This window comes from Planococcus citri, chromosome 5 (assembly GCF_950023065.1).
Source record: "Planococcus citri chromosome 5, ihPlaCitr1.1, whole genome shotgun sequence".
Taxonomy (NCBI): Eukaryota; Metazoa; Arthropoda; class Insecta; order Hemiptera; family Pseudococcidae; genus Planococcus; species Planococcus citri.
Genome location: NC_088681.1, coordinates 70,484,125 through 70,509,196, shown reverse-complemented (window position 1 = coordinate 70,509,196; position 25,072 = coordinate 70,484,125). Strand labels below are relative to the sequence as shown.

Here is a 25,072-nt window from a genome sequence, read left to right as displayed (position 1 = left end):
CTACTGTCTCAATTGTCTCCTCAGTGAACCAGTGCTTCCAAACTTTTGGTTCAATTCTTGGATGAGTGGTGTCTTATGCCTCATTTATGTGTCCTTTCAGCTCCAACCACTGCTGGTTTGAGGACGCCTCGGGGTCTGTTACTGCTGTTCCGAGTGACCTGTCCAGAGTGACACGTAAGGCCTTTGGGTTGGTGATTTTCATCGTTTGTGGTATCATTTTCTTCTTAGGCACTCGTAGCTTTAGGTGCAGCTCCATTTGAATAATAAGGTAGGTATATTATTATGTCAAAAATTTTTGAAGCCAAAATCCATAATTTTGAGAAAAAATGAAAATTGAGTTTTTGCACATGTTGTGACATAATTTTCAAATCAAAAAAATTGTTGGTCAAAAATAAAGAGATTGACGTTGGGGATTTTTATTTGAAAAGAAATCATTTTGGAAGTTGAGTTTCAAGGTCGTTCCATAAAAAATATAAGATTCTATAAATTTTGAAAAATGTGAAGAAATTTTTCAATTTTCATCCGTCAGATTCTTCTGGGATCTCAAAGGGTTAATAGCCTTCAAAATTCACCCATAATACTTAATCGAAAAATCAATCAAGGCAATTGAAATTTCGATTACAAGGATTTTCTAACAAAATTTTTCCAAAAAAAATCTTAAACTTTCATTCGAGTGTTTTCTTTATGCGATGCTTTCAGCAACATTCTGGTCATGCCATCGAGACGTAAGCGATTCAGCTACCGTTTATGGAGGTCGACGTATAAGTATTTACAATGATGATTGTCTTGACGAGTAACTCATTAACCTGAACCCGGAGAATTGAAAATAGAAACGAACGAAACGAAAATAAGAGACGAGGCGGTGGCGTTTCGAGGCGAGCTAACGATGTTTTAATATCAGGGTTTTGGCCGGCGTGGTTCATTTTTCATATAATAACAACGATCAACCGGTAATGCTGACAAGATTGCTATACTGGAGAAAAATGTGCTCGTAGGTCTAGGTCTAGGTAAATAGGGTTACATACCGGGTGCGGATATGTGGCGGTCGTCGTCGTCGTCGTCGTCATCATTAGAAATGATGATACGAAATTACGGAAGTATTTTAGTATCTGATGGCGAGTCGACCAGCGACCACCGCAACGTATCGTTGTTAAGTGAATTTCAATCGGACATTTATTAGCTGCTGCTGCGGTATCTCGGATGTTGTTGCGGTAAAAGTGACGCGTGCCAGGTCGGTCTCCCCGCAGCGCAGGGTCGCGACCTGGTATATTGACCGAAGCATCTGTCAAAATACACGCATACGTGTACACTGTACACTGTTGGTCCTATTCCATCCCATCCCATCACCCATAGCCCGTGTTTGTAAACTCGAAGCTTTAATCGGTCTATATATTGTAGAATTCGTAAACTATATGTAAAGGGGTGCGATCGAGTATATTGAATCGGAGTTATACGGAGACACCTACGGCGGTGGTGGTCATTGATACTCGTAAATGGGCGCAAGTCGTGGGTAACGGTTCATTAACTCCTTTCTTTCTGCTTCACAATCTCATCTTGACCCCGTACGATTTATAATACGTATACGTATCTTTTTCCAATTCGAACCAAATTCGCATTTTGCGAACCGAACCGACCGTCCATAAAAGATTTGTTTTAATCGATCTACATACAGTAATACACTACATCAAACGTGAGGTTTGATATTGGAAGGAGAGGGGAGGGGGAGTCAAATCTGAACTCGCACATATGCGTATAATAAGTGTTGTAGGCTTATGGGCATTGGGCATAGCAAAAAGGTACATACAATACGAGTACACATAGGATAGGGTTTGATGTGACTGTTTCGCAAATCTACCCGCTATACAAAGGTAAACAACAACAGCAATCCATTTAAATTGGTTAAGGGCGAGAGAAATTAGACGATAGATATATGTCGAGTCGAGTCGAGGCAACGTGAGGCGAGGGGTATGTGCTATGATATAGACGAGAGAAAAACGACGCGAGAGTTAATTACGAAGATAGACAGGTAACGCACCCCCATCTATTCTCGAGACGAGGTACGCTATCGCTAGGGTGGTGCATAGTATCGGTAGCAGAAAGAATAGGGGTTTGGACCCCATACCATGTGAAGTTAATATACGTGTAGTCGTGTACAATACATCGGTTGGCAAATGTATACCTACAGTTACCCAAGAAGCTAGTCTTCATTGGTAAACTGATTACGACAAGCATACTGATACCTACTCCCTTGTTTTAGTGATTTTCTTTTTTTTCGAGTCGTTTTCCCTTTCTTTTATACCATTTTTCTTGTGTCGTCGTACACATACTCGGGTAGTTTCTGTTTAGTTTTGTCGATTACTCCCATACAACCGTCGCGTCGTCGTCGTTGCTATCGCCACTGACGAGTGGCGTAATGAGAAATCTGTCGTTCTTCTATACCTACATAATCGACTGTCACTGTTTGACATGGGGTGAGGTGAAGTTGGCTGCATTTATCGAATGCTAAATTAGCTGTTCTGATATCGTACCAGCGAGATTTTGATGTTTTCTTACTATTCTCGATGTTCTTTCTGGAACGTGAATGCATCAGGAAAGTTGAAAATTTTGTTTTATCCTATCCCGAGGTTAGCAGAACCCAAAAATCTACTGTCCAGGTCATTCCAGCTGGACACCTCAGATAGAGAATTTCAAAAAAATTTACTAGATTTGGCTCTCGTGAATTTGTATAAAGTTAGAAGGATGATTATACTTTTCTTCCAAAGGTTTAAATCTGGAAATTCTAAAAATCACATTTGAAGTGTTCGGTTAAAATTCTTTAAAATAGTGAATTTTCTGATAGAGCACCTGGGTAATTCTCAAAAAAAGTTTAAATTTCAGTACTAAAATTTTTCGAAAATGAAAACCTTTTTTTGAATTTTTTTCTAAAGGGACTTGATTCTAGGCATACCCAGGACCCCAAAAATGACTTCAGGCCCAATTCATCTTCAATAGGGGCTGGGGGAGGGGCTTTAAAAAAATTGGTGTCACATGTTGAAAAAACAGGCTGTTCACTACTTTTGGGTAGGTATAGGTATAACTGGAGCAGTTATTAGTAGCTTTAGCTCACAAAAAGTTCATCAAGTAGGTACCAGGTACATTTTAATGGGAGTATTCAAACATGATAAGGTCGGTACTTTCCTTCGCCGTGGACAAAAAAATCATGATAGCCACGACGAAATACCAAACTGTACTATCCACGACGTAAGAAAAAAAGAACTAAAATTTGTTTTACCGGTAATAGAATCAATAATTTTTCAATTTTCAAAGTTGTGGTCATCAAGTACTTACTATTTGAATATTTTCTTTTTTTTTAAGAAAAAAAAATGTCTGTTTTAAACGTGAGAATGATAAGCCACGGCGATGGATCTGAAAAATGGTAATCTGTACAATTTTTACAGATTGACGTTCGGAGAACGGGTTACTGTATGTATTTGAGGAGGATGGTTACAAAGTTAGACAAACGCCACTTCTACAAAAATTGAGTTAGATATTAATTCTTATAGTATTTTTAACGCTCTTTTCATTGCCGAGGTCTGTTATTTTCAATATAGTATGTAAAAGGGTAAAAAACGTGCTCAAAGTTTTACCTTAGTTTCAAACACAGACATGTGCAAATTGTCTTAGTTTCAAAAACAGACATATCCAGGATAGTATGTCTGTTTTTGAAACTAAGATAATGTTCACATGTCCGTGTTTGAAACTAGGGCGCAACTTTGATCGCGTTTTTTGACCTTTTATGCACTATTTTGAAACTAAGGGACCTCAGAAATGGAAAGAGGGTTAAAAATCGTATACGTATCAAAACCTAACTGATCTAGACAGCTTCAATTTTAAATTATCTTCATCTTGGTTTAAAAATCAGACAAGTGCATTTTCAAGTTCTTTTTATTAGTGGTGGGGGGTGATGGTGGAAGGATATTTTTTTGTATTTTTGTTACTCAGTATCATCACTACAATTTGTCAAATATCCCCGTCTTTACAATGCTGTATATTTTTGTAACAAAAAACATAAATTTTCTCAAAATCAACCCTGTGGCGTTTGTCTAACTTTGTAACCAAGCTCCTCATTTGATTAATGGTTGTGAAATGGGCACTGTACTGCTATCACTGAAACAATACAGTGTAGCCATTTCACCGCAAAAAAAGTCGAATAGGAGAGCCAGGAAAAAATATACAAAAATTGGCCACGGCGATGGACAAAAAACTGGTTACATCACTTTATGACCTCGGTTTCAGGGTATAAGTATCATTTCAAAAATTTATATCAGTTCTGTCATTCTCATATCATATATCTAATACTTAATATGTACCATTTTTTTTCTTTAGAAAAATTGATAGTGTAATTCATTTTTGAAGATGAAGTTGAAAAATTTAAGTGGTTACAGGCCACGACGATGGAGTTTTCAGGGTTGGGGGGACTTGACCCATAGTGGAGGGGGGTTGGGGGTCGTTAAACTATATGCACGTGATGTCCGAGTTGGTATCTACACAATACCACTGAAAAAATTTCAATTGTCAATAGTATTCAAGTAAACCACTTGTTACTTACATGGTTTTTAAACTTTTTTTGAGAATTACCCATCTCGGAAGTACTATATGTAGATGAAAGCAACTGTTTTACCATTCTGGGTGACCAAGGATTAGAGAAAAAGTCTCGAAATCGAATTTTGTATCGAAAAGTAGAGCAATCTGCTCATAAAAATCATGGACAGTCTACAAATTGTGTCAAAATATTGAAAGATCATGTTTTAAAACTTTTTTCAAAAACATCAAATGCCCACGTTTTCCTTTGATCGCAAAAATGATTAATCTTCTTTTAAAAATGATTTTCAAGAAGCTTACATTTTTTAAAATAAATATGTTCCCGTGTATTTTTCTTCCTCGAAAAAAAAAGTGAAAGATCTCTTTTTGATGGAGGGCGGGGGGGGGGGGGGGTGGGGAGAAGAAGCTAGAGAGAGAGCAAGCATTGTAAAAATATGAAAACGATCAGATAAAGCTACAATTATGGGCTACAGTTATAAGTTTTCGGAATGAAGATTTCCCTCCTGTTCCTATTTTTGCAGCTTGTGTTCTGCTTTGTCCAATTTTTTCCACCAAAACTGCCAAGAAATCTGCCTTTTTTTTGCCAAAGTTGCAAAAGGCAAGTTTTCTTGTCAGTATTACATAATGAAAGCCTTACTTTTTCAACTTTAAAAAAAAAATCAACCTTTTCAATTCTTTTTTTTCAAAGTTTTAATTTTTCCTCATTTTTTCTAGTGTCTTATCTTTTGAAAGTGGAAAATTGTTGACTCGCATGAATTCTGATATTCGCATCCCCTTCCCCCCACCCACCCTTCGTTTGAAGCTTTTCTTGACACAATTTTCAAAAGGTGTTGGAATTTTTGTCAAAATTGCAAAAAATAATTTTAAAATTTTTCTCGAGTTTGCTATTTTTTTCCTAAATTTTAATCATTTCTTCTGAATTTTTTTTTCAAAAAAGTAAATTTTTCATTTAGGTATTAAAAGTTTTGTTAGATTTTTTCTTGAAAATGAAATTTTTGACTGGAATAAATTCTGACCCGTGAAATGCTTTTTTGATTTAAATTATTCCTTTTGTTTTACCACAATTATCTAAAAATTATGTTTTTTTTTTTTGCAAAAAGTCACAATTTTTCTTTTTTTTTTTGGTGTGAAAAAATCTTTGAAGTATTCTAGTGACTTACGTTTAGTTACTCTTTTTTCCAAAGAAGTATGTACATTCTTGACTTTTCTACCTTTTTTTTTTTTGAAAATGAAAAATTTTCGTTTTGACTAAAATCTGATCCTTTACCCATTGAAATACTTAGTCAAAAATATTTCTGGTTTAATGTTCTTATTTTTCTCCACAACTATCAAAATTTTTTTTAGCAAAACAAGTCGCCAGTTTCCTGCTTTTTTTCAATCAAACTTTGAAATTTTTCTTTTAGTTTCTCGTTTTCCCGAAAAAAGGTGTTTTTTGATTTTTTGTTGTTGAAAATTTCTTGCTTGAATAAATTCTGATTTCTCTTTTAGTCCGGCATATGACAATAAGAGTAATTGCACCCCCCCCCCCCCCGCGAACCTCCGGGACAATTTTTTTCTTAAAGGGGACATCCTAAGGAACATTTTAAACTTTGAAGCAAACTTGCCCAAAAAAAGTTGGCCTTACTCACAAAATGGCGGCTATTTTGATTGACTGGTCAGCCGAAATCGCAGATTTTGCGTTTCAACATAGGACTTGTACGAAATTTTTCAAACCTTACAAAGGTAGATCGAAAGATCATGCAAACATTTATCACCTGTCAAAATTTCCAGTGCTAAATTGCGTTTTTCGATTTTTGGCGAATTTTTGAAAATCCAATTTAGGCCAAAAATGAGGGAAAAAATCAAAATTTTACCAAATTGACCAAGAAAGCTGAAATTTGGGATATACCCTATTTTCGACATGCCAAATCGATTGGAAACGGTTTCAACCCGTTTTGAACAGTTCTGGAGCCTCCAGCAGATTTTTGAAACTCGAAATTCCCACAAAATTCCATCAAATTGGAGTTATAAAGCTAAAATTAATTCTAAAAACTAATTTCAATACGCTACGACTGCAGGTGAATTTTAAGTCGTTTTTGAAACATTAAAAAAAATGTTGTTGAGAGTGCTGCTTTTTCAATTTTTTAAAGCAAACTTTTCTGTTTTGTCTTTTCAGAATTGTGATTTTTTTTAAAGTTTAATTTTCTTTGAAAGAGTTTTGTCTCGAATAAATTTTCCCCCTCCTCCTCTCCCTGCACCTTCGAAAAAATTTTGAAACGTTCTTGGAAGTTCTGATTTTGTTTTGCAATATGCACGTTGCCCTGTTTATTGAACTATTTTTTTCGGTTTTTATCTGAAATCAAAAAATGGCCAATCAAACATCATCAATTTTGAGAATATGATATTGCAGCTGAGCTATCCTGAAAATGTACCCTTCTTGCCCTCTCCATCGTAGCTTTATAAGAACCCTGCAAGTAAGCTTATACATAAAAAGATGTTATGCAATTCAGTGCCCATGACCCTTGGAAAAAATCCCCCCTCTCTCACTACTCATTTTCTATTTTGTTGGTACTCGTAGTTGGCATATATGTACATTATGAAATGTGGAAAATTTTAAAAAAAAAACTAGCTTGGGAAACCGGGAAAAATCACTGGGAAAATTATTTCTTCAGAAAAGTGGAGATGGACAGTGGACACCTTGTATAAGATAATCACAAGCTATTCGATTCTTGAATTTTTAATGACTTTCACATTCGTCTTTTTCGAGATCTGTTAGAGTGTTGGCACATATTTTATTCATCCGAAATTCAAATTATGTAGTGTAGCGTTGAATTACTATATTTTGGAATGTTATCGTGCAAAAAATGCGTTGACCTTTGAACGCAAATTCGTCTTGTAAACACAAAATATAGGCGTGCTTGGTTTAAAAAAAAAAAAAGAAAAAAATACCTTCGGTTAATTTCCTGCAACATTCCACTCGCTTCAAGTTGGCCTAATTCAGTCGCCATCTAATTGCACCAAAAGTCGACGTAGGTATACGAGTAAGATAAAAATCTAAACGAAAAACAAAACAAAAAAAAAAGCTCTCCGATTAGCTGTAACTCTGCAGTATATGAAAAATTATCCGAAAAACAAGGTAAAGTATGAAATTCTAGCATCGAGTTTTCACAAACGTGGTAAAACGTTAGCAAATTACTACTTTTAAGCGAAAAGCCGTAATTAATAGAAAAATAAAGAACGTCATTGAGCGAAAGTACGAAAATCGAACATTCACGCGAACGTGTTCTTGCTCCGGACCTTTGTCCGCCCCTCACCCCCGCCCCCTTGGCTCATTCCTGAGCGCCTTTACGATAACCGTTCTTGATAATGGTCGAAGTCCGGATGTTATTAAAAAAAGAGAACTCGCCCTTATGTACGGTAGGTACAGCGGTCATTTTTGAATTTCCTGTTGTTACGCGGGCAGGACGAGGTGTGAGGGGTGAAAAATTTCGCACGTTAGATACGCTTTCGTTGGAACTTCGAAAGGTACCGTTTGGCAATTTTTTTTTTTCTCAAAAAACCAAAGCCGACCTTGTACGTAGCATCAGGCTCGATATGCTAGGTCTACTATACCTCGTATAATAGTTTGTCGATTTCCAAGAAAATTCGATCGATGTTTCGAAACTTAATTGCGAAAAGCCCGTAATACCGAAGGCTATGGCTGGCTCTGGCTCTGGCTGTAAGGTATGTGTACGAGTATGGTTGGTATGTAGCGTATTATGCTTTGTAATCGAGAAAATTTTCAATCGATTATAGGCTGTCGCGTGTTCAGTTTGCATAATTTTACCCCGCCGTTGTTTAATTCGAATTCGACGAGGTTTTTTTTTCGCTCGTTTTCTTTTCAACGTTGTATTGTATATTATACGCTTTTAATCCGAGACTTTTATATTATACTTACAAGCGTATTAAAAAGCGGCGAACATTTTTTAAAAATATTCGTAAGGTATAAATGTCGGAATTTAACTGATTACCCGTTATATTAGGTATTTTTATACGCGGTCGGAGCATTTTTCAGATGATAAGGTATCGCTGTCGGGGTGCACGAGGGAGCGCAGCCAAGCGGGGCAGCTTGGGTTACATAAAAAAAATGCGCGTTACGCCGAAAATTGTCTTTCGACGAATGTTACCGTTTTGTTTCCAAGGTAACGCCATTGTAAACAACCCTCTGGAGAATTTATATACATATACCATATTGTACACGTATATACACATTACACATAGCCACATAGGTACACATTTTCTCGTTTTATACTTCATTTATGTATAGGTAGGTAGTAGGTACCTACACTCGATTCGTATTGTGGCTAAATGTGTGTACGAGAGGTATAAGCATGCGCGCCTGCTGACTCGCGAGTATGTCCCCACAACACAATGATGATTTCGATCTGGAGGAGAGGAGGTGACCGTCGTCAGACGCTCGTATGTACTTTCTTGTACTTGGGAGCAAAGCACACATACATGCACACCTTTGCAGACGAATGAGAAAAAGCGATAGGCTGCTGAAGGGGGGGGGGGAGTGCAGAGTATGAGCGCGGTAGCGGTCGCGACGATCGACGAAAGCCCGACTCGCGAATGATAAGAAAAAGGTGAAGTTGTACCAGAAGCAGGGTATTTACCAACCCCCAACAGTACTACGAGGTTCACTTCTGAGATTGCGTGACTCGAACCCCTTAAAACAACTACCAGCGAATTTACTCGTAGTTTTACTTACTTACATACGGTATACTCGTACTCGTATGTTGGTTGCTGGTTTTTCTTCTCTTATCGTTTCGGTTCGCAAAGCCTAAAATTCACCTCATATTTATGCCGTGTGCCTGTGTCCCAATCCCAATCCCAATCCGCAGTCCTCGGTCTTTACTATTTCAACCCTTGTAGTATATGCGCGAAATCGGCGCAGTGCGGTGTTTCCACCCCCGTCCTCCTCGGCCCGTCACACCGTGTATTTCCCCGCCATAAATTGAATTAAAATCCGATGTCGCGTCGTTATTTTTTCTAATCAAATACTCGTACAACCGGAGAATTTATTTGAAAGATCTCCTTTTTCACGTGCTGTTGGTCAAAAATCTCCTAAAACTGTTTTTAAACTTTCCAATTTTGAATGAAAAATTGTTCGTCGATGCAAAATGTTAGTGAAAATTTGAAAAAAATTGAGTGTAGTGGCATACTTGACGATTGTCGCTGATTCGAGGTGCCGAGTTCAAATAATTATTTACTCATTTTTTTCGATCAGATCGGACCTCTCTGAACACCTCACCAGTGTCCCAAACTGGTCCCTCCGCCCCCCCAATTTTGGGGAAAAATTGGAAAAGTACAACTAGAGAGAGTCATGAAAAGGAATATTGTAACTGAGGGACTTGAGATTGATTAATTCCATCCATTTTGTGCGTCGATATCCTAAAATTGATAAGATTTGACAAGTTGTATTACATTCTTGCAATTTTTCAAAATTTTCGTTTTTTTTTTCAATTTGAGAGCTGATGACACTTTAAAGAAGGGGTCATACTTGAAAAGTTAATTGAATTCGAACTAAACAACTTTGAAAGCTTCTCTAACGACGCTTCACTCTTTATTGTAATTATATTGAATTTTGACGATGTAGTTTGGAGCTTAGAGAAGGAGGATGGGGGAAGAGGTACTGAGAGTTCAAATTGAAAAGACAAATTGATATTTTGAATTCTGCATCCTCGAAAACTTTATTAACGGTTCGTCACACGTTCTTTTTAAATTTTTATAATTTTGACTATATTTTGGAAACGAGAAAAGTGAACAGAAGAGTCAGATCGAAAAAATAAATAAATGCAAGGTGTATTGAGAATCTTCCACCAAAATTCATTGAACTGCTACTTTGGTTTCTTTTTCAAAATTTGGTTACTGGAGTTTTTTTTTTTTCAAAAATTTAAATTTTCCAAATCTTGGCGTTCCTTTGAATGTAGGTATTAACTTTTCATCTTTTTCGAACAGAATACACATATATACTGTCTTTTCAGCATTACAGTTACAAAGCCCTAAGTAGGTATCTTTGGCTAAAATTGAGAAAGTTTCGTTTTCTGCTAAAAATAGCAAAAAAGCTCAGCTGTTGTCAAATTTCCAAAAATTGTTGTATCTTGCCAAAAGTTGCCAAAAATTATCGTTTGTTTGAAAAAAAAAACAAAAAAACAAAAACAAAATGTCTCACTTTTTTTTCTAAAAGTTGCCCATAAATCTCGTCTTGTTTCCAAAAATTGCCAAAAAGCCTTTTTTTTTTTGCTGAAATTGTCAACGTCTTAATTTTTTTTTTTCAAAGTTATTGCTAAGAAGTCTCACATTTTTATTTTTCACTGAAAATTCCAAAGATTCCAAAAAATGCTCAAAAGTCTCGTTTTTTGCCAAAAATTCCCAAAAAACCTTGCCTTTCTGCTAAAACAAAATAAATTGCAAAAGTTGCACTTTTTTTCCTTCAAAAATTGATGAAAAAATTTGGCCCTTTCCCTAAAAATACCAAAAATTGCCTGAAAACCTAATTTTTGTTCGAAATATCAATTTTTTTCAAAAATTACTTTAAGGTCTTGCTTGTTTGCCAAAGTTACCAAAAAAGCCACTTATTTCACAAAAAAATGCAAAAGTCTCTCTTTTTCAACAAAAATTGTTTTGAATAAAAAATAATGTTTTTCTAAAAATGCCAAAAACTTCAAAGTCTCAATTTTTTTCAAAAATCGACAATAAAAGCTCTGCCTTATGCTAGAATTGCCAAAATCTGGCTTTTTGGCCAGAAATTGCCAAAAATTCTCGTTTTTTGTGTCCAGAATTGTCAAAAAGTCTTCTTTATACATTTTTTTTGTTGAAAATGTTCTGGCTTTTTCGTGTGTAACTTTGATAATATTGACGTCGTTTTCAAATGAATTTTCCCTCTTTAACGCGAATATAACGTCGGATTTTGTGCCATACTTACCCAAGCCCCTCCTCAATTGTGCTTTTTTGCTGTAAACATAACCAAAGTTACCAAATGTCCCTTTTTCTTGCAAAAATTCTACTTTTTTATGTATTTTTTTTCGAGTTGTTATTTTCTGTTTATTTTCTTTTTTTTTGTTTTTTCCATTTTTAAAAAATGGTTCTTTTTGAAAATAATAAAAATTTTAACTTGACCCCCCTCTCCTCCCCCTCCCTGACGCATTTGAGGAAATCTCCTGTTGAAAGCCCTGTTTCTGTTTTTGGTCAAATTTGTCGCTTGCCAAAGAATTCTGATTTTTTAAATAAAATTGCGAATGAGTTCTTTTTTTGCCAATGTTGCAAAAAGCCATGCTCATTTCAATTTTTTTCAACTTTATATTTCAATTTTCAATATTCTCTTCTTCTTCTTCTTCTTCTATCAGAATTCAGATTTTTTTTAAAATTGTAACAAAATTTCAAACTCAAATTATTTTTGTTTTGTTTTGAAAAATGTTAAATATTACAGGAGCATCAATTTTTTGATTAGCCACATTTTAACTGTATATTTTTGTAATTTTTGCTCCTGTATCTTGGGGAACTGAGAAAAACTGTTTTTTTCCCTGTAACTTATCTATGAAAAAGGAGTACAAAACCCTTGGAAAAAATTGTTATGTGAATTTGACCCTCCCCCTCCCCCTCCCTTCGGTAATTCGTAGATGGTCTGGTCAGATATGTACAACACCAAACACCATCCAACATACTATCTCTCTGAATGTACCTTTACCTAAACGTATACATAAGAGACGATAGCGAGGGTGCAGAAAAATTATAAAAAGCACGCTAGTGTGACGATGAAACAGAAGCTAGTTAATTACAACTTGATGGACGTCGGCATAAACGAACGGCGAGAGGAGGAAAGACAATGCCATGCCGCACTATAGTAGCATATATGTGTATGTATCTACTCGTATGTAGGTAAAAGGTATACTGCTATGGGCCAGAGGCGACCGAACCGAGAAAAGTAGTACTATGCAGGAGGATAGGACAGATGTTGTAACAGAAGAAAAATATTTCGATGCCCAGGTGAGGGCACTCATCTGGAAATCGATACGTTTGCGTAGACCTCACTAATTGCGACTATTTTTTTTTTGTTTTTATCATATGCAGAAGGATATTTCATTTTATGCGCGTATTGTCTTTCTTATTAGGTATTCAATCAAATATCCATTCCATACCATATCGCATTGTATTCGACTTATTATTTATATAATTCGTATTTTTTATGTTTTCGAAGTAGGTACATAAATTTCTGCTTTATTATTTTAATGAAATACATTACATAGGTAGGTACTGTAAGTTCTGAACTTGTGGTATTTACAATTTTTTTGATGCATTGGGTCTAGTAAAGGACAAAAAAAAAAATAGATATCGAATTGGAGAAGTTTTACTGCTGGACGTGTCCTAATTAAGTACAATTTTAATCGACTATAATATGGAAGTCGAGTCACCTACATTCACTGCGGTATTAAACTTATACGATCGAGTAAAAACGAAAAATAATTAATAAGCCTTTTTAGCATTACGTATACGTGGTCTAGGTATGGTATACGTAATAAAGTCATTACGAATTAATAGATATATATACGAATAGGCTACTTAATAGCGAACGTCGAAAGAAATATGTACATATAATAATGAAACGGATTAAGATACGGATCGAAATTTTCAATTGCGGGGGGCCCACCAAGAAAGCACCGAGTCCTAACGTGTTTTTAATAATACGTTGTTGGAAAAAAAGGACCGCAAAGCCGCGACATGGCAGGGCAGGGCAGTGAATAGAATATCCAGCAGGGGTTAATGGCGACGATATGATCTTTTAAAACGAGGTGACTTGCACATATTTTCGAGAGCAAATATTAACACGCGTCAGGGGTTTAACATGTCAATAGGGTTATTATCGGCTATCGTCGCCTCTGTTTGTGTTACACATCTTTATTAGCATATTGTTGTTGATGTTTTTGTTGTTGCTGCTATTATTGTTATTATTATCATGCTTACTTAGCAATAATATGTTCAGTTGGGTGGTGGTGTGCTACCCTATTAGTATAGGTATAACTTACTTACGTTGTTGGTACCTTTACCTGCCCTTTTGATGTTAATGTTTTTAATGGGAGCACTGTGCAGTGCGGTGTCGTGGCGCCTCAAAATGGTTCCTATGTAATCATTCCTTAACCCTTTTGCACAATTTGCTGAAGCTGATTTTTTAACGAGTGATTGTTTCTTGTTTTGCAGATACCATGCACAACTCCAAAGAAGAAGTCGCACAATATAGATCTCGATCCGAACTCAACATGTACGAGCACGTTGCAGTCGATGGTGATATGTTCCTACAGGTAAGCTCAACTTCTTTAGAATGCCTTTAACATACCTTATACTTAGGTACCTGGAAATTTCTCATAGAGGTAGTCGAATTGAACTATTGCTCTTAATCTGATGAGGTAATTGCTCAATTCATAAGATTTTTGCTAAGTAGGAATTTGAAGTCATCAAGAGATTCCAGCATGAGTAGGTATTTTTCAGTAAGTCTTTCAGAGAAGGCGCCAATTGATTCTATTTGCAGTTCATTATGTAACGGACTATTTTGGAGGAACCATGGTGCGTTTGTAATGACTCGCAGAACTTTGTTTTGTATAATTTGTAGCTTATGTTTGTTAGTTTTTGAAGCTCTTATTCATATTGGTGCTGCATATGTGAATGAGCTACGGATGAGACTTTTGTAAAGAAGTAGACTACAAGATGTAGACAATCTGGAACGACGATTCAATAAGGGGTAGAGTTTATGTAGTTTGAGGTAGGCATCGCGTGATTTGAGAACAATATGGTTTTGGAGAGATAGTTTCTGGTCCAAGTCGTCGGCTAAGAGCGAAAGAGTGCCTCATGACTTTTTTTTCGTCTTTCAGAAAAGGTGTCACTGTACAGGTAATTTTTAAGTTTTTTTAAAAGTAACACTGCCAGATGATGGCCACACATCTTGAGTCCCAAAATACGTAAAGGTTCCTTGTTTACTTCATTCAGTGTAGCCAGTGTAGAATGATTTCTCTCTCATTTCGTGCCTTTTTTGAACATGCACGAGGCACTCTTTCGCTCTTAGCCGACAAAGTGTACGTCGAGATATTCAACTGTTGATGTATTCCATGGTACCACAATGTTATCGATTAAGATTTCTGGAGTTGGTGAGATTTTGCGAAGTGTGAAGATTTTTGTTTCACTATTAAGAGGATTTAGCTTAAGTTTCCAGCATTCAAACCATGGTTCCAATTCATTGATACCAGCTTGAACTTGATTACAAGCAAATAAGGTGCACCGGGGCAAGTCAGAATGATTTTTCGCAATTTCAACTTTGACCAGCTGTTACTCCCCTTCTAATGAACCAATATGGATCAAATTTATTATGTAGGTTCCCATAAGGGTTCTTAACCTATGGTAAAAATTTGAGCGCGATTGACACAGTAGCTTTCGCTCAGTGGAATAAAATATAAACTGTCCTGACTTACCCCAATTGGGGGAAGTCAGAACAGGCTAAACTTTGCAGAGGCGTAGATCACAAACGGAGCGTCCTAGAAAAATTGCATACGTAGTAACAAAATTGTAGAGAATTTAATACTCTTTGAGATCACTCTCATCAGATTTTCACTAGGACGCACGGTTCGTCCGCTATATGCGAAAAACTAAGAAATAGAAAGTCTGTATTTTAGACCAAATTCAAAATAAGTTCAAAACAACAACAAAATACAGTTGAACCAAAGACATCTAAAATGAAACTGAATCGCGAAAATTTTTATGCCGTGATGAAGTAGGGGTAGTACCCTCAAGTCACCTTTAGTGGCACTTCGCCAGATATAAACCTCTAGGCGCTAGAGCAAGTTTTCTAACTTACCCCGAATTCCAACTTCCCCCGGTGCACCTTACAAGATCCTTATTTTGGATGAGTAAACACGTATCATCAGCAAACATTGCTATTTCATTATCAGCTGGTTTAGGAATATCATAACAGTATAAGATGAACAATGTTGGACTCAATACAGCGCCTTGAGGTACACCTTGGCTGATTTCTTGAAGCCTAAGAGCTTTCATCGTCGATTTGAACATAAAATTTCCTATTTTGAAGGAAGGAAGAATTGATTTTACGTAGAAAGGTGGGTGTTTCGATTGTAACTAATTTGTGAATTAAACCTCAATGCCATACAGAGTTGAAGGCCTTTTTGATGTCTATAAAAGCTGCAGTTGTGAATTGCTTCTTTTTGTAGCCATTGTTAATAAGTTGTACCATTCGATGCAACTGATGAACTGTGCTCATTTTATTACAAAAATCATACTGAAAAAATAGCAAAATCTGTTCCTTTTTCAGAAAGTCTAAAAGACATTTACGAATGCTTTTTTCAAGGATTTTGGATAGAGAAGAGAGAAGACTGATAGGTCTATAATCATTAGGAGACGAAGGAGATTCTTTTTTGGATAGCACAATTACTTTGGCAATTTTCCAAGTGTTAGGAAAGTAACTAATTTGAAGGCAAGAGTTGAAAAGTGTTTTAAAGCTTGTTAGGATGTTTGTTGGAAGGTTTTTAAGCATAATGTTACTAATGTTATCCATGCCTGGTGATTTACGGATTTTGATTTTTTTGATAATATAGCGAATTTCTTCAACTGAGGTTTGACGAAGCATTTTGAGAAGATGATGATTGCTAGGTTCAGTCGAAATATCAAGAGTGCCTGTATTTCTATTGCAGAAAATATCTTTGTAAAAATCAGCAAATAATTCACATTTTTCGTGCTTTGCAAGAAAAAATGAAAAAATACATTGTATACTTATGTATCTATTTGTTAGAAGTCCAATGATGTCATATTGATTCTGGAACAATCCTCCAATTCCATTATCTTCAAATGTAGACCTCTCCCCCCCTCAATAAGTTTTTTCTCATATTTTATTATTAAGTAAATTCTGAAATCCTTAAAGTTTTTTTAAATTTGACATACAAATTTTTTCGCAATTTTTCAAAAAAATGGGCCCTGTTTACAATTTTGACAAAAAAGTAAGATGTTGTGGTGAAACGAGGAAATTACAGGTTTTTTGGAATTTTTGCGAAGAAGCCAAACTTTTTGTCAATTTTGTCAAAAAAAAAAAAAACATTTTTTGTTGTTAATTTTCACAAAAATTGATCATTTTGAAAATGTTTCCAAAAATGGGCCATTTTCACTGTTTTCACACAAGATCAGAATTTTTTGCAATTTTACCAAAAAAGCAAATTTTTGACTAAAAATTTAGCTGTAATTTCGGCCAAAAAAACAAGACTATTTAGCGATAACACAAACAGGATTTTCTTGGTTCTTTGGCAGAAAATGGGTCTTTTCAACAGTTTGGATTGGTGGGAGAAAATGGTCAGTGATCCATCATTTTTTTTAAAATAACTGAAATTTAACTGTACTGATGCAGGTACATAATTGAATCCTGAGCCATATCACAAAAGTACGAATAGTAAGCACAGTTTTCCTCTGGCTGGTGTAGGTGTACAATTACACATTGAAAAACAGCCACTGCCACATCATGCCATACAAATTATGTAAATTTCAAAACCATTCGTCATCACTTGCTTTTTCTGCTGCCCCTGCCATGCAGCACAGCACGGAGCCGCGTGAAATTTGAATTCGCCTAAGAAATTAATAACTCGCGTATACGTGGTCGAATTTTTTTACACCTTTTGTAATCAGCTCGTGCCAAGTTGAAAGCTTTTTCGTGTTGGGTTCGGTTTTTTTTTCTCTCCCTCGTGGTTTTTTTTCGCTCACTCTCCACTTCACCTCTTGTACCTGCGCGGCATATGTTTGGTTGGACTTGGACGTGATCGTGGATGGCTGGACGTACTGTATGTACGAGTACGAGTAACTTAATTGTAATTGGCGTGCGAGTTGTTCGACTAACGGGTCCTAACTGTCTGTCTATATAAGCTGCAGCGTAGGTACTCGTAATTTCTCTCCAATATACGAGTAGATAGGTACGAGGAGTCGAGGATAATTTCATGTCTTTAATTCGCCATCCTATCGCATCGGTACCACCATCCCTTATTATAAACGCATTAGCAACTTGTTAGTTGCTTGCTGTATGAACTTGGAGAATCGCGAGTTACTATAATATGTACCTAGTTGAATCGAACCAGCTGCACGAGGATAGGTATACCTTGTGTGCTGAGGTACTAGGAAGGAATAACCTAATAGTTCAGTTGGTAAAAAGATTTATACTAATGGGATGATACAATTATACATTTATTTATTACTGCAAAATGAGCTAAATTTCATAGAGACAGAGAGGCATTAATGAAGCTTCATTAAGCCTACAACCAAATGTTTTAAAACATTAAATTGTATGCCTACGTTTTCGGCGTTGTAGTTTTTATTTGAACAGAAAAATGAAAAGAAAGTTAGTAAATTTTTGGCTATTTTTCTAGATTTTTTTGAAATTGGCAGCAAAAAATTGACATCATTGCGTTCCCTCAATTTCAGAAATGATATCTTTCCATGTATTAGCTTCATTGATGCGAAATATTCGTGAAGAAAAAATTGTCAAAACACGAATTTACCAAAAAAATGAGAAATTTGTAAATTTTCAACTGCTCAGTTGAACTGAACCCCTAAAACCGGAGCTATTTTCCCAAAAACGGGTTGGATGTGGGCTAGAGTGAAAAAAACAAATGTTTTTCTGAATTTGTTTGATTTTTTCCACTTTGAAGGTCTCTTGCAAAATTAGGTACACTCTAAAGAAGGTATTCACTGAATTTGGTCAAAATCCTGCAATTTTATTTTTCACGATTCGCGATCTACCCTAATGCTCACATTGCCAGAATTTCTCGTGATTGAATTATCGGTCTGTATAGAATTAGCACGCATGAATTTTTGTAACATTAAATTTTCATATTCATAATGTGATGACCAAAAACCGGATTTGTTTTAGAAATTCAGTTCGGAAAAGGTTGCATTGTAAGATATGGAATTTTACAGTTGGAAACCGCCCTTTACTTTTTATGAATTGAATTCCAAAGGAGAACTCTACTGGTTGCTTGTTTTTAGGTATAGGAAGGTATAGGGATATTTGACATGTGCTTGTTTTTTAGTATTAATTAGTCCGGCATATGACAATAGGAGTGATTGCATCCCCCCGCCGATCCTCCGGGACAACTTTTTTCTTAAAGGGGACATCCTAAGGAACATTTTAAAGCAAACTTTCCAAAAAAAAAGTTGGCCTTACTTACAAAATGGCGGCAATTTTGATTGACAGGTCAGCCGAATTCGCAGATTTTGCGTTTCAACATAGGACTTGCACGAACTTTTTCAAATTTCACAAAGGTAGATCGAAAGATCTTGCAAAAATTTATCACTTGTCAAAATTTCAAGTGCTGAAGTGCGTTTTTCGATTTTTGGTGAATTTTTGAAAATCCAATTTAGGCCAAAAATGAGGGAAAAAAATCAAAATTTTATCAAATTGACCAAGAAAGCTGAAATTTGGGATATACCCTATTTTCGACATACCAAATCGATTGGAAACGGTTTCAACTCGTTTTGAGCAGTTCTGGAGCCTCCAGCAGATTTTCGAAACTCGAAATTCCCACAAAATTCCATCAAATTGGAGTTGTAAAGCTAAAATTTATTCTAAAAACTAATTTCAATACGCTACGAAGTACTGCAGGTGAATTTCAAGTCATTTTGGAGCCTCCAGCGACTTTTTGAAAATTCCTGATGCCTCCAGCAGTTTTTTGAAACTTGCAATTTTCACAAAATTTCATCAAATGGAGATGGAAAACTGAAATTTACTCTACACTCCAATTTTAACACCCTCTGAAAACGACTTCTGGTGGATTTCAAGTCATTATAGAGCCCCCAACGACTTTTTTGAAAATTACTGGAGCCTCCAGTAGATTTTTGAAACTTGAAATTTCCCCAAAATATCATCAAACTATGATGGAGAGTCGAAATTCATTCTGAAAACTAATTTCAATACGCTACGAAGTTGACTGCAGGTGTATTTCAAGACGTTTTGTAGCCTCCAGCGACTTTTTGAAGGGTTGTATGGCGTTTTTTTTGGAAAATTGAAATTTCCTAAAAGTAGCTGGAAGCTTCAAAACCATTTGAAACCACCATGTAGTCTGCGAAGTAAATTCCAGTTTGCCAACTCCATTTGACAAATTAATGTTGGGGAAATTTCAAGTTTCGAAAATCTACTGGAGGCTCTAGTAATTTTCAAAAAAGTCACTGGAGGCCCTAAAATGACTTGAACTCACCTGAAGTCGTCTTCAGAGGGTGTTAAAATTGGAGTGTAGAGTAGATTTCAGCTTTCCATCTCCATTTTGATGAAATTTTGTGAAAATTTAAAGTTTCAAAAATCTGTTGGAGGCTCCAATAATTTTCAAAAAAAGTCGCTGGTGGCCCTAGAATTACTTGAATCCACCTGAAGTCGTCTTCAGAGGGTGTTAAAAGAGTATTTAGAGTAAATTTCAACTTTCCATCTCTATTTGATGAAATTTTGTGAAAATTGAAAGTTTCAAAAATCTGCTGGAGGTATCAGGAATTTTCAAAAAGGCGCTGGAGGCTCCAAAACGACTTGAAATTCACCTGCAGTACTTCGTAGCGTATTGAAATTAGTTTTTAGAATAAATTTTAGCTTTACAACTCCGATTTGATGGAATTTTACGGGGATTTCAAGTTTCGAAAATCTGCTGGAGGCTCCAGAACTGCTCAAAACGAGTTGAAACCGTTTCCAATCGATTTGGTATGTCGAAAATAGGGTATATCCCAAATTTCAGCTTTCTTGGTCAATTTGGTAAAATTTTGATTTTTTCCCTCATTTTTGGCCTAAATTCGATTTTCAAAAATTCACCAAAAATCGAAAAACGCACTTTAGCACTTGAAATTTTGACAGGTGATGAATTTTTACATGATCTTTCGATCTACCTTTGTAAAATTTGAAAAAGTTCGTGCAAGTCCTATGTTGAAACGCAAAATCTGCAAATTCGGCTGACCTGTCAATCAAAATGGCCGCCATTTTGTAAGTAAGGCCTTCTTTTTTTTTGGCAAGTTTGCTTTAAAATGTTCCTTAGGATGTCTCCTTTAAGAAAAAAGTTGTCCCGGAGGATCGGCGGTAGGATGCAATTACTCCTATTGTCATATGCCGGACTATATAGGATGCATTTAAGAAGCAGTTCCTTTTTTTTTAGGGAAATCAACGGATGTATAATATTTATAACCAGCAGCTCTTTGTTTGTATAGAAATGTACTTTGCGTGCAGCTTGTTTTTATAAGTAGGAAGAAAATAAGTATTGGAAAAAAGTGGCGACACAGATAACTCAGTTTATGAAGGAATGGTATGGAATGGTATAATAAGAGGCAGCTCTTTCTTATACTTAGGTAGTTTAATTATTAAAAAGAAGTGATGAAACAGAAATGCAGTAGTTTTTTATGTATATAGGCCATAGGGTAAAATTATATTAAAGAAGTGCGAATACAAAATATGGATGATTTTTCGTCATTACAATAAATGCACCAAACTGCATGTACCTGACTCCTATATACGCCTAAGGTGCGGTAGGCGTAACTCTTTCCAAGGCGTGTGTCGTATAGGTATACACCGCAGCTTGGCCGGCGCTGAGCTGCGTGGCGCGGCATCGAAAGCTCAACGGTCATAAAAAGATGTGGGTCTGGGCTCTGGGCCGAGATGGAAAGAGGGTTCATCATATTTAGTTTTTGTCATTAAGTTAATGGATAATAAATCGCAGTTAGAAGGGAGTCGAGCGAACAAGGAGTGCATAATAACGCGGCAGTCCTTTCGCCGGTTGATTCTTAATTTATGGGCACCGCCGGGTGCTTTTTCTATCAGCGCCGCAGCCGCAGCCGTAGCCGCAACCACCACACTGCCGCTCTAACGCCAGGTATTGATCGACGAGCCGTTGGCCTAACGCCGCCGCGTATACTCGTACTTTTATTCAGTAGTAGGTAGAGGTACCTAAGCCGTGGAGTATTATAGGTGGAGGTTTGTACCGCGAAAAATGGGGTGCCTGCGTATATTTTACGAGGTGTACTTTTTCTATGTACGAGTATATGAGTAGGATCTATACTTTTATATGTGTTTATGCCCCAGACCTGCCTACTTTAGCAAGTTTCTCAATCTAACTAGTACCTACAAACGTAAATTTGTTTACCCAAGCGTCACAATGCTTTATCTGCTGGAATATCTTCATATCTGTGCCATCGAACTACTGATTGGTGCGCTTGTGCATTTATAATACAATACATACATATAGCCTACCTAACCAATAAAATATGCTGACCGAATATAAAATGAACTAGGACGAGGATGGTTTATTGTCTCGAATTGATTATAGGCTTCCAAAGTTGAAAGAAAAATAATAATAAAGTTGAACTTTTATTTGTAGCTTTGGGAATTGGCGAGCTTAGTAATTTATTTCAATTCACGTATCCGGTTCACGCGACTATAAAAATTTACTAAACGTTATTTTATTCGTTTGTTTTTGTTTCAGGCCTTAAATGGGTTTTTGGTCATATTAACGTGCGAAGGAGAAGTTTTCTTTGCTACACATACTATTGAAAGTTACCTTGGATTTCATCAGGTGAGTTCTCTATGAAAAGTATATCTACCTATTTTTATTCGGTTAGGCTATAAAAATGGAATTTTGTGGCTTGGTTAATTACCACGGAAGGAATATTTTTCCGCTCAAGAGTGAAGAGGAGATCTACTGAGAAGGAGGAGACGTTCAGTTGTTAATGATAGAAGTTTAGTCAGTCTATTTTGTCTGTGCTTATTATAGTGACCATACTTGATAGTTTACAGACCATAGTGTCAGTTCGGAAACGTATCTCCTTTCAGAGGCTCAATATAATTGAAATTTCGAAATATTACAATTTAGAATAGGCAGAAACCGACTTTGGAAATGTGATTGGTGAAGCGAGTCAATGGTGCTGAAGTTCATTTCGGCAGATTTGATTAAATTTTTTGATTTCAATTGTTTTCTGGAGGTTCTAGAGTGACTCGAAATCATCTCGAATCAGCTCCCAGCATATTAAAATCGAGGTATGAAGCTAATTTCAGCTTTCCAATGTCATCAAGTAAAATTTTGTGGAAATTGTACATTTCAAAGCTCTTCTGCAGGCTTCAGAATTGCTCTCAACAGTTGGAAAACCCGTTTTCCAATCAATTCCAGGAGGAGGGGGGGGGGGGGTCGAAAATAGAATACATGCGAAATTTCAGGTTTCAAGGTCAAATCATTGAAATGTCGATTTTACTTCATTTTTGGCTATATGTAATTATTATTGATTCTCAAACTCCCCCCTCCCCCCAAATTGAAAAACGCACTTACTTCAGCACCTGAAATTTTGAAAAAAATTTCTGTCAGTTGGGATATCTCACTTTTAAGAGTTTTATAATTTTCATTTCAAGAGATGTAAATTGATTAGGAAAGCTGAAAAATTTGCTTTTGTTGTTTTTTCACGAGGTGTGTGATCTGAAAAGTTGACTTTCCAGTAAACCGAAGATGGAAACACTTCTGGTTTTAAATCTTTCATTTTCTTCCAAAGATCGTTAATAAATATGCAAAAAGTACATTAAGAAGTAGTTGCAATTTTTCAATCACTTTAGAGAATTTAAAAATGGTAAGGAAATGACTGAAAATATGTATTAAAAAGAAAAATTACTACAATTGAATCGGTGAGAACAGAAAAGGGCTAAGTTCATTTTCGCAGTTTTCAGGAATAACAAAAAACTGATTTACCTATTCGGAAATCTAAAATTTTTGGTAAACATGCTTAAGGTCATTGAAAGAGAACTCCAAGACACAATTTTTAGCACAGTTTCGAAAAATGGGACTTAGACCCTTTCTGCACTCAATCGCCAAAATTTCTCTTGAAATCGCTCGGGCACGAATGGGGCTTGATTCTACATCTAAGTACCTCGCTTAGACTGCTATCTCGTTTAAAATGACCAAAAACCCCTCGAGGTGTAAAACTTTTTGCCGAGGTTATTAATTTTTTCGTCTTTTTTTAGTACATAGATGAACTTGAGTTTCAAAAAATGGTCTTCTCGAAAATGTTTGTTATTTTCAAGGAATTCAAAAAATTTAACAAAAAAGTCATCAATGCAGACCCGCCCTTTTTCTGCGCCCAAATACCACTTTCCCGGCAGTTTTGCGGAAATCTGACATCACCAGTCGATCCGCCGTATTTCAAAACCAATACATCCGTGAAAAAAATTTTCCCAAAATTGTGACTTGGTCCAGCAAAATTTAGTAAAAAATTGATGAAAAATAATTGAAAATTTTTATTTGAATAAAAACAGTTCAGAATGATTCAAATTAATGAAATTTTCCGGAATTTTACCAACAAATTTTGAAGAGAAAAGCTCAATTTGAAGTTTTACTGATTTATTATTCGTTTGGAACACAATTTTCGATTTATTTTAAGTAGTAAAATAACAAAATACCTATGACATGATTTTTTTCGGCATTTTAACTAACAAGGGAACCTCTTGAGGTGCCCGCCTCCGATTTGAACGGGACCGTAATTTTTGGAAAGAGCATGTTCTAAAACCCCCAAATCCAAATTTTCAGCGGCCCAAGTTCATTTTTCGAATTTTGGCGAATTTTTGAAAATTCAAAATTGACTGTTTTTGGCAATTTATGCTTTTTTAAAAAAAGTACGCACTTGGCCAATAAAAATGGTCAAAATAAGTCCCAAAACTAATATTAATTCCCCAAATCCAAATTTCACCATTTCCAGGCATTCTGGAGCCTCCAGCGGTATTTTTCAATTTCTCCAGAATTTTGAATTTGCTCCAGAAGGCGTGAATATGAAGTTGGGCAGCTAAAAATCGAGTTGTGTGTTATACTCGATCTGTTTAACAAGTTTATCCACATTTGAGTCGGTTTTGGGAGGGACACCTCAAGAGTGGTTTTTTGACCAGTTTTTTTCAAATAAAAAATCCAAAAAAATCAAAAGTTTTCCATTTGCGAGAAAATTTTTGAAATTTGCATGAATCGCTGTATTTTGTCCACAACTAACCTCCCGAGAACGAATTCCGCCATTTCCCACCGATCTGGAGCCTCCAGCGCGATTTTTAAATTTCTCCAGAATTTTGAATTTGCTCCAGAAGGCGTGAATATGCAATTGGGCAGCTAAAAATCGAGTTGTGCGTTATACTCGATCGGTTTAATGAGTTTATCCACATTTGAGTTGCCCATACATAAGTACATACATCTTTTTTTCGTTTTATTTCATTTTTTTTGTGCTGATTTATTTATTTTTTTTATAACGTACCACAGAATTTCCATTTTTCAAAAATGTCACCAAAATGCAATGCGAAACTGGAAATAGAAAAGCGAAAGTACCTCTATTAATAGAAAACTTAAATAGCCTATATGTATGTAAACAAGAATTAAATCATTATAAATAGATACTCGTATAGTTAGATAGGTACTGGAGAGTAAATGCGCATGCATACGAATGATGTTGACCATAG

At 36.0% G+C, this 25,072-nt stretch overlaps 1 protein-coding gene across 6 annotated transcripts in view; it reads left to right on the top strand.

Moving 5' to 3' along the window:
* ss (spineless) overlaps positions 1 to 25,072 on the top strand; it is a 176,525-nt gene that overhangs the window by 116,731 nt on the left and 34,722 nt on the right. For all 6 annotated transcript variants that reach the window (XR_010559381.1, XR_010559382.1, XM_065368471.1 and 3 more), the window contains 2 exons: positions 13,798 to 13,898; positions 22,083 to 22,172. Coding sequence is in view for 4 of the 6 variants with exons in the window: in XM_065368470.1 (XP_065224542.1) it covers positions 13,798 to 13,898; positions 22,083 to 22,172 (191 nt within the window). In the remaining 2 variants the exon portion in view is untranslated. The remainder of the gene's footprint in view (positions 1 to 13,797; positions 13,899 to 22,082; positions 22,173 to 25,072) is intronic.